We start from the raw sequence: 9493 nt of genomic DNA on the forward strand, positions 1-9493 counted from the left end.
AGTTTCCAGGCACCGTGGCCTGGTGGCCCGGTGGCCCCTGGGTGGGCACACGCCTGTGCACCTCAGGCCCTTCCCACACTCACCAGGTGCTCCTCAGTGGGACCCCGAGGTGGGCCGGGCCTGGCTCAGGGGGTCCCCGTGCTGCCACCCCACCTGAGTGCCCAGCCGGGCTGGCAGAGGCAGCCCAGGGAGGCAGGGGCGAGACCGCAAGAGCAGGCGTGGAGGGCAGGCAAACCTCCCTGGAGACCCCCCAAGGCTCCCAGCTTGCGGCTGGCCCTGGACGCCCCTTCAGAGCCAGGCAGGGATGAGGAGGGACGGCATGGCGAGCCTGACCAGCGGAAGGCCACAGCCCTGCCTGGAAAGGTGACCAAGAGGCACAGGGGTAACGGACACCCGTGGCAGGGCAGCTTGGGGCGCGGCTGGGGCAGGGATGGGCTGGGGACACTGTCCAGCGGCAAGGGACAGCCAGGCTGAGGTCTGCAAGGCGGAGCTGGCCCAGCTCCGGCACAGGGACCTCGCACCCATGCTGAGCAGGGCCACGGGGCCAGGAGGCGGCCCGGCTCCACGTGCCCGCGGGAGCCCAGCGGAGGCTGCAGCGGGGCCCAGGCTGGCTGCGCAGAGGGTGGGCGGCTGGCCACCCGCCCGCCCAGGCTCTCCAGAGCCGGAGCCCGAGCCGCCCGCCACCGCCCAGCTGGCACAGAACCTCCCGTCACTTCTCCCGTCACCTGCTCACTGGCCACTGGCTCCGTCCCCACCGTCGCCCCCCACAGTGCCCCCCGCCTGCCCCCGCTCCCTAAGCCACCCATCCCAGGACCCCACAGTCAGCAGCCACCTCTCAGCCATGTCCCCACCGACACGGAGATGCGGGTGGGCTCCCCAACACCCGGCCAGGGGCGGTGCGGCCCACGGGGACATCCCTGCCCCAAGAACCAGAGCAAAACAAAAGTAAAACCCGGCCTCGGCTCACCCTGGGCGGTGCCAGCCCTGGACAGGCACAGCACCCAAGTCCAGCGACAGGCGAGGGGGGACAGGCGGGAACTGACCGGCTCCACCCCCCGCAGAGGCAGAAACGGAGGCCCAGCATAGCCCAGGCCTGGGAGCGGAGGGCAGGTGTGGAGCAGGGAACAGGGGTGGCCAGCTTCTTTCTGGGCCGGAGTAGAAGGCTCCTGAAGGGCTGGCCTCTGGGGTCATCATGTGACAAGTTTAGAAAATGCTCTTAGCTGGGATGGTGGCCAGCTTCCCCCCGTTGAACACAGTGATCCTCCCAAGTCACCTGCCATCCAGAAAAACTCTGAGATTGCTCCTGCGAGGCTCAGAGAGGTGAAGTCACTTGCCTGAGGCCACACAGCAGGTCAGTGGTCAAGCTGGGACTTGAACTCCCATAGGCCTGGCTTCAAAGGCGCTGATGGTTCTACTGCACCCCACTGTGAAGTGGGGGAGCCCTGCGTCGCTGCCAGGTAGAGCACTGGCCTCTGACCAGGGCAACCAGGGCCATCTCTCCCTCGCAGGTGCCAAGAGCAGAGCGTCTCACACACAGTCTGCCCGGGGCGGGCGGGCCGTGGACCAGGATCAAAGAGGGAGGATGTGGTTTGCCCACCTGCCCAGGGCCGCGCCCCCGCTGGAAAGCAGGGTGCTGGTGGGGAACAGGGCGCCTCCTTCCCGGAGGCCCTCCTCTCTCCCAGCCTGGGCCTCACCGCCAGGAGCCACCACACCTGAAAAACCAGCTCCTGGATAAACACGAGACACAGACGGGCCGCCGCGGGACCCTCTGGGAGCTGCCAGGACCACCCTGGAGCCGGGTGGGTGGGCAGGCGGGGGTCCCACCTGCCCCAGGCCCACCCAAGAGCACCCCCGGGCCCACGGCACCTGGCTGGCGGGCCAGAGGCTCCCCGGGCCTCCCGCCGTGCTGGTCCCAGGGTGGGACCCGGGAGGCCGGGCTCTGAGGAGACACAGGAGCGTGGGGGGGACGGTGGGGTGGGGGCAGCGCGGCTGGGGCCGTCCCGACTCATCAGACCCCAAGTTCAATCCCCAGACTCAAGACGGGGCTGGGGATTCGGCTCAGTGGACCACAAGCAACCCACCCTGAACCCCTGGCCACCAGGCCTGACATCGCCCAGCAGCCCTGCCGGGTCCGCAGACCCCGGCCACCTCTGCTTTCTAGATGGAGACACAGGAGCCACGGGGTAGGCCGGCGCCACGTTACAGGCAGCAGCCAAGTGCAGCCGTGGTGGCCCGGCAAGGGGCTCCTGGGAGCTGGGTGCAACCGCGGTCACGGGGCCGGTCACGTGGGGACAGCCACTGCTCCTGCAGAGCCCACCACGGGCAGCAGCGGATCCAACTGTTTCTTTGACCAAAATTTGATCTAAAGTCCTATCAGGTGACTCCCATGAACACTGGCACAAAGGGACACGGGAAGCTAGAGTCCCACGTGGCTCTCTGGAAACCCACGGGCTTGTATCCTCCCTGCCGAGGCTCATAAACCAAGTACTCTCTTGCCCTGTTTAAAGACGCACAAACCAGGGGCCATGCCTGTAATCCCAGCAGCTCAGGAGGCTGAAACTAGAGGATCACCAGTTCAAAGTCAGCCTCTGAGGCCCTAGCAACTCAGCGAGACCCTGTTTCTAAATAAAATATAAAAAAGGGCTGGGGATGCAGCTCAGTGGTTAAGCAACCCTGGGTTCAATCCCTGGTACCAAAAAACAAAACAAAACAAAACAAAAAAGCCCACGAATGGAAGCCAGGAGTGAAGACCCTGGCCCACCCAAGGTGATCATGTTCCTCCAGCCAGGGTCTCCCAGCCTCCCAGCCTCCCAGCCTCCTCCCTACCCCCGGAAGCAGCACAGAATCCTGCCCCAAGCTAAACAGCTGCAGGTGCAGGGACCAGACATGTGCCCAGGACCCCCTGCCCGGGGCAGGGATCCACAGTGGTGGGTAAGACATCACAGGGCCGGACAGCTCCCTGCCTGGCGCCGCCTCCACCCTCCAGCTGTCCCGGCCCCACGGCAATTGTTCCAGAGCCCACCTGGACTTCGAAGGATCCGTGGGGCCACAGGCCCCGAGTCGGCAGCAGGAAGCTGAAATTTCATCGCCGGGCTCACTGTATGAGTCACCAGAAACGCGGGATGAAATTCCAGCTCTGAGGACAGAGGTGTGCAGCCCTCCTGGCTCAGGGTCAGCTCCCCAAGGGGGCTGAGGGCGGGTGCGGGTCGAGGGCCCCGCCACCCAGACGGCTCCTTGGCAGAAACGAGGAAAAGGCACCCTTTCCTGGGTGGTCCCAGGGGCGCAGGGCTCAGCCGGCCTGTCCGCTGGATCCCCACCGGGAGGGCAGCGGGGCGGACACACCAGGAAACAGGAGAACCAGGACCACCAGGCCAGCCCCGCTGAGCGCAGGGTGTCTCCGAGGCCACTGCCGGGTGCCGTCTATGGACGCTCTGCAGATGGGCAGCTGCAGGGCTGGGCCAGGGGAGGGTCCTGGCTGCAGAGGCGGGACCGTTCTGCATCCTGACAGGGGCTGAGGGGGCAGGAGCCGTGGGCCAGGCGGTCCTTCGCTGGGCGCCCAGGGCGGGCTGTCCTGCAGGCTGTCCCTCAGACCTCCCCAGATCTCCCCAAGGGACACGGCGCCCTGCCCGGTGCTCACTGGCTGTAGGAATGCCAAGCCGGGGTGGACAGACAACTCCCTTTCACTGTGGTTCTGACAACCAATAGTCTGACCCCGGCCAGCAAAGAGGCCTCGCCTCATCCTGGCCTCTAGAAGTGTCCAGAGGGGGCCTGCAACGGGGCGCCCCAGCTCCTGGCTCCCCACAGCTGCTCAGCCCCCCAGCCCCCCGCCACAGCCTGTCCCTCTGGTTCCCGGCCCTGGCCGCATTCCAGCCCTGCTACGAGGTGACCCACGCACCCAGGCTGGGCACTCCTCGGATAGACACCAGAAACGGCCACCTGGAGCCTGGGCAGTCGGGAGGCACCATCTCCAATTTTTATTCAAGCAAACAGTCCAGACTGGGGGTTGGGGGCTGACAGGTGACAGGTGACATGAACCTGGAGGGATGCGGGCCAATTCCGGGAGATCACCGTGCAGCGGTTTGAAAGTTCCACCGAAACTCAGGTGGAAAGGCAGCCGGCCGAGAGTCCTTGCAGGCGGGACCTGCGGAACCTTCCAGAGGTGAGCAGCAGAGGTCACGAGGGCAGGCCCTGTGACGCGTTAGTGGCTTTGTAAGAGGAGGAGCTCACCTGAGGGAGCACGCCTGCTGCCCGGCCATGTGAGGTGCAGGGCCACCTCTGGATTCCGTAAAGTCCCCACTAAATGCAGCCCCCGACCCTGGACCCCTGTGCCTGGAGTGAAAGACCCTTTGTCCTTAACAATGACATTCTCTGGAGCACTCTGCTACGGCAGCAGGAAACGGGCTAAGACACCCCAAACCCACCCAAGGGGCCGGCCCCAAGCTCAGATCACCCCAGGGCAGGATCACCCTGTCTTCGAATGGCAGGTGTCAGAAAAATCACCTCCTAGTACTTGGACCTCAGCTTTTGCAAATCTTGATGGAAAGTCATAATTTGGTATTTCTGGAAACTTCCCTCTTCCCAGCATCTCTCTCTCTCTCTCTCTCTCTCTCTCTCTCTCTCTTTTTTTTTTTTTTTTTTTGGTGTTAGGAGTTGAATCCAGAAGGGCACTACCACTGAGCTATATCCCCCAGCGCTTCTAATTTTTTGAGACAAGCTCTAAGTTACTGAGTCTGGCCTTGAACCTGCCGTCCTCCTGCCTCAGACTCCCAAATCACTGGGATTACTGCTGAGTGCCACTGCGCCCAGCCCAGCATTTCTTAATATGCTGTTAGGACCACACAGGCACAGAAACCCCGGAAACAAGGGATTCCCGGGCTGGGGATCCCCAAGAGCACCAGAGACCACCCCAACTACACCCTTCACGTCACCCAGGTCTAATCTGGTCCCTTGGGTCACAGACTGGAGAAAACTCCAAGGAAGTTAGGTGGACCATGAATCAGACAAATTGTGGCTAACTGTCCCCAGAACCTCGGGGGGTTGGGGAGGCCCAACCCCAAGTCCAGGCCCAGCTACACCTCAGGGGCAGAAGACCCCCCGCTCAGTGAGAACTATGAGGACAAGTTCTTGGTCACGACGGGCCCCGATCTGGCATTATCTGATGCCTGTCTGAAATCCAAATTTAACACACGTCCTTATTTTTGTCTGCTAAGTCAGGCAACCCGAGGCAGGTGGTCCTGAAGGAGGGCGACAGGTGGGCGCAGAAATAGCTGCAGGTCAGCGGCCCCGGTCAGGGCCAGGAGGAAGGGCGCTGGAAGAAGACCCTGCTGGGGACATGCCGCGCATCGCCAAGCCGGGCGCAGGGACGGCACAGCCTCAGCCCGCTCGTCTCCTCATGCATCAGTGTCCACTCGATGCTTCGGGCACGGCCCTTGATGCTCTGCCACTGTGACTTGTTTAAACTGGACCTGTTTCTTCCTCCTCCTCTCCCCCTGCTCCTCCCTCCTCTCCCCCTGCTCCTCCCTCACCTCGGGGAAACAGGATCACCCTCCTCCCCATCCCGGCAGAGTGATCTGTCCTGAGCTCACACCTAGCACGGGACTTTGGGGATGGCTCCAGAAGATTCAGAACCGACTCTCCCAAATTAACAAGTGAATTTCACTCCAGAGAATACCTGGGATGTCACCTTTGAGTCACCTCTTTAAAGTCCCTGTTCCTGCTGAGGGGCGGGAGCTCAGTCTCTGGGACAGGAGTCCCTGTGCTTCTCCTTTGCTACCAAAGCAATAAACCTTTTTCCTTTTTCTCAAAACCGTGTCCTGGTTATTGGACCGGCATCAGGGACAAGGACCAAGCTTTGGGCAACACACGGAGCTGGCGCAGAGCCCCTGGCTTGTCCTCAGCCAGGTCTGAAATGACCGAGTGGCCACCCCCGTGAGCATCAAAATAGCAAACCCAGTCAGACAGCCCTGAGCTCGAGGACCTGGGCACTGGCGAGAGGTTAGGCAGGACAGAGTCCCCCAGCCCTGGCTCAGGTCTGCGTCTCTTCCACATCCAGGAAGCCAGGGACCTGAGGGCTCATGGGAAGAGAGGGGCTGAGGTCAGGGAAGTCCCGCAGGAGGGCCAGGTAGAGCAGGCCAGGGAGGGTGTGGGGGAGCCCTGCTGCAGGACCCTCTGTCCCCCAGATAACCAGGCCACGAAAGCAGCAGGGTCCAGACCAGTGGGGCGTGGCCAGGGAGCGACCTTGATGCCTACACACGAAGCCTCCAATGTCCCCTGCCACCGACCACTGGTCACACCCCACTTTCTCCTGGCCAGGTGCATTCATGTCCTCCCCTCCCCCTCAGAAAGCCATCCTTGCCACCTGAGCTCCAAGTTCCCTCAGTTCCCAGAAGGGCCCCTGTCCTGCAGGTCCTGTTCCCTCCCAGAAGCCCCTCGGTCAAACCAGAGTCCCGGTCAGCATGGGGCCCACAGCCCGGCGGGGCGCACTCTGCTCCTTGGGGTTTGTGAATTAACCCCGCAGGTCTTGCCCCCCAAGGGTCCCTGAGGCCTCCACAGGTCCCGTGGAGCTGGCTTGTCCCAAAGAACTTGGTTATGTCCCGGGGTAGAGCCTCAGGCTTAGGTTCTGGGCAAGACAGGCCCAGGCGGTGGGGAGAGAGAGGGGGCCCCAGAACCCGGGGGCAGGAAGCTCGGAAAGACACGGACTCAGAACGTGGTAGGGACCCCGCTGCAGGGATGAGGACCCAGGAACAGTGGCAGTCAGTGGACCAGGATGTCGCTCACTAGACCCTCCCGCTGTCCAGCAGGTGTCTGGGCAGAGTCCTCCAGCCCCGCCCGCTCCGGGCCACTGGGACGGGTGTGAGCACCTGAGTGAGCTCGATGTGGGGACAGTCTTCCCCCGGCCCCAGCCAGGGGGACGTTAAAGGAAGCCCTCCAGGCCCCTCGAAGGGTGGGCGAACCCCGAGGTAAGGAGACTGGGCAAGAGCGGCAGCGTGCAGAGGCCGGGCTGGGAGGAAGCATGGCCGGCAGGGTCCCAGGAGCAGGCCCAAGATGGAGTGGTGGGCACAGAGAGCCACCAGGAGGAGGACGGCTGGCAGGTGCAGCGTGCGGCCCCAAGGTCACGCTCAAGACAGGACTACCCTGAGCTGTCACCCACCACATCACAGAGACACAGCCGGGGCCTCCAACAACGGGCTGTACCAAACCTGCTGCCTAGCAGAGCCTGCAAGCCCCGGCCTCTGCAGAGACCGCAGGACGGCCACCTCCACGACCCCAGCCTGGCGTGCCTTTCCCACGGCCTCCCCCGCACTAACAGATAAAATTATTTGTGATGAACAACAACGGCAAATAAATGGCCCTTCTCCCGGGCGCAGACAACAGTCTACTAAGTAGGTTAAGCTCGTCCACGGAGCCACCGTCCGCGCGAAACCACCCCTGCCATCTTCGTCCCTAAGTTCTCCCGTATTTCAAACGAGCTGGCGAGGAGCGCTGACGAGTTCCAGCCCTTCTCGCTTTCTCCGGTGGGGTCCTCTGGGACCCTCGGAGTTGGAGCTGCTGATTTCTAGGTCATCCTCAGGGCAGATACGGAATGGGGTACGGGCTCAAAGCTCCCAAGACCCAGAAGCAGTTCAGGGGTTCTAGCACTCTGTCACCTCTGGGCCAGGCGGGCCCCTGCTCAGAAGAGGCCAAAGTCAACCTCACACCCTCCCGGGCCCCAAACAGGTGATTCATGATGGCCACCTGATGGCCCCCATGGTGGCTGCCCGGTGCCCAGCCCCCCGCCCCAGCCATGGCCTCCCACCACTTCCTCCAGCTCCAGATAAATAATCGATGCCGGTGCCCTTTCCCGGTGGGAATGACGCTGCTGAATTAAATGGGCTACTGCGAGGCACCTCCCAAGCCCCGAGGCCCCAGGCCACTGCCAAGGCGCCAGCAGCCCTGGCCACAGGGCACCCAAACACACAGAGGCAGGCGATGGCCGGGGGGGGACAGAAGGGGCCAGAGGGGGCTGGGCCACCCTTCCACCCTGCTCTGAGCAGTGAGAGAAGTGCCCACAAAATGCCCACTCCTCTGGAAGCTGCCAGGGCCTGCCCTCCAGGCCCAGGGCATCCCACAGCGCCTGCACACACTGCAGCTGAGCGGCGCCCGCAGGCCGGCAGGAAGACCCCTGCACGGCAGCGCCCTCACTTCGGTTGTGAGAGGGCACGGGAGCCAACGGGGGAAGTCTAGTCCTGGGCGCCCAGGTCACTGGGCCAGCTGCCCGAGCCCGGGCCCCCTCCAGCTCCGCAGGAGAGCAGAAGTCTCAGCCGCACGACCCCCACTCGCCCTGGGCCGAGGCCAGGGCCCGGTCCTGGTCCCTGGCTGCCAGCCGCTATCAGGCCCACCAATCCCAGGGACTCGGGTGGGGGGGCATCAAGCACCCCGCGGCCCCTCCTCCCCTCCCCTCCCCGCCCATGTGCAAGAACTCGGAGACCACCCACAGACCGGGCTCCCCCAACTTGCTGCACTGGGCCCTTTGTGCCCCCCCACGCGTCCTCTAAGTCTCCCCCCGCCCCCGTCGGGGGTTCGGTGCCACCGCTCGGCCGGCCCCTCCCCGGGGACCCCCGAGGAACCCCCCATGCCGGGCGGCGCGCGCGGGGCGGGCCTGGGCACGAGCGGGGGGCGCGGGCCGGGGCGGCGGGGACGGGGGGCGGGCCGCGGCCTTCCCAGCCCCCTCCCTCCCCGCGCGCCAGCCCCGCGCCCGCCGCCGCGGGCAGCCCGACTGACCTCCTTGGCCCCCCGCAGGCGCCCCCGCCGCCGCGAGGCCCGGGGGTGACAGCTCGGGGCTCCCGCCGCGGCCGGCAGGTGGGGGCGGCCGCGCCTCCCTCCCGGGCCCGAGTTCTAATCCGGGTCACGTGCGCGCGCCCCCCGCCGGCCCCCGGCCCGGGGCACCTGGCGGGGGAGGGGCGGGGGCGCGATCGGGGGCGCCCGCCCCCCGCCAAACTTTCTCCTACCTTGGAGGATCCCCAAGCGCTCCTGCCCGCGGCGCCCCGGCCCCGGCCCGCGGCCAGGACGCAGCCTCCTGCCGCTGCCTCCCGACTGCTCCGGAGCGCGGGCGGGCGCGGCGCGGAGGGCGCGGGGCGGCCGGCCGGGGGCTGCGCGGGCCCCCACCCCCGGCGGGCTGCGGCGGAGGGCGGGGCGGCGCGGCGGAGCCGAGAGCGGGAGCGCAGGGAGGCTCTTTGTTCTGTAATCCCAGTAAGATTGCCAGCCATTCGCCCCGGCCCTAATCCCAGCCCCGCGCAACACCACCCTCCATTGGCTGCCATTTACATACGGGATTAGCCCGCCCCGCGCCCGCGCCGCGCCGCGCCGCCCGGCACCGCGGCCAGCCCGCCGCCCGGCCCGGGATTAGGACGCGCCGGCGCCGGGGGCCGCGGGCCGGGGCGGGGTCGGCGGTCAAGGTCGCCCGGCGGGCGCCCCGGCTCCCCGGGGAGTACCCTGGCCCGCGTGCCGGCCGGCG

At 65.5% G+C, this 9493-nt stretch overlaps 1 protein-coding gene across 1 annotated transcript in view; it reads right to left on the reverse strand.

Moving 5' to 3' along the window:
• The window catches only part of Gtf2ird1 (GTF2I repeat domain containing 1), an 86147-nt gene extending 76886 nt beyond the window's left edge, over window positions 1-9261 (reverse strand). The window contains exon 1 of the mRNA XM_047533466.1: window positions 8988-9261. Coding sequence (XP_047389422.1) covers window positions 8988-9245 — 258 coding nt within the window. The 5' untranslated portion in view covers window positions 9246-9261. The remainder of the gene's footprint in view (window positions 1-8987) is intronic.
• Between the last annotated feature and the right edge of the window lie 232 nt (window positions 9262-9493).

This window comes from Sciurus carolinensis, chromosome 18 (genome assembly GCF_902686445.1).
Source record: "Sciurus carolinensis chromosome 18, mSciCar1.2, whole genome shotgun sequence".
NCBI classification, from domain to species: domain Eukaryota; kingdom Metazoa; phylum Chordata; class Mammalia; order Rodentia; family Sciuridae; genus Sciurus; species Sciurus carolinensis.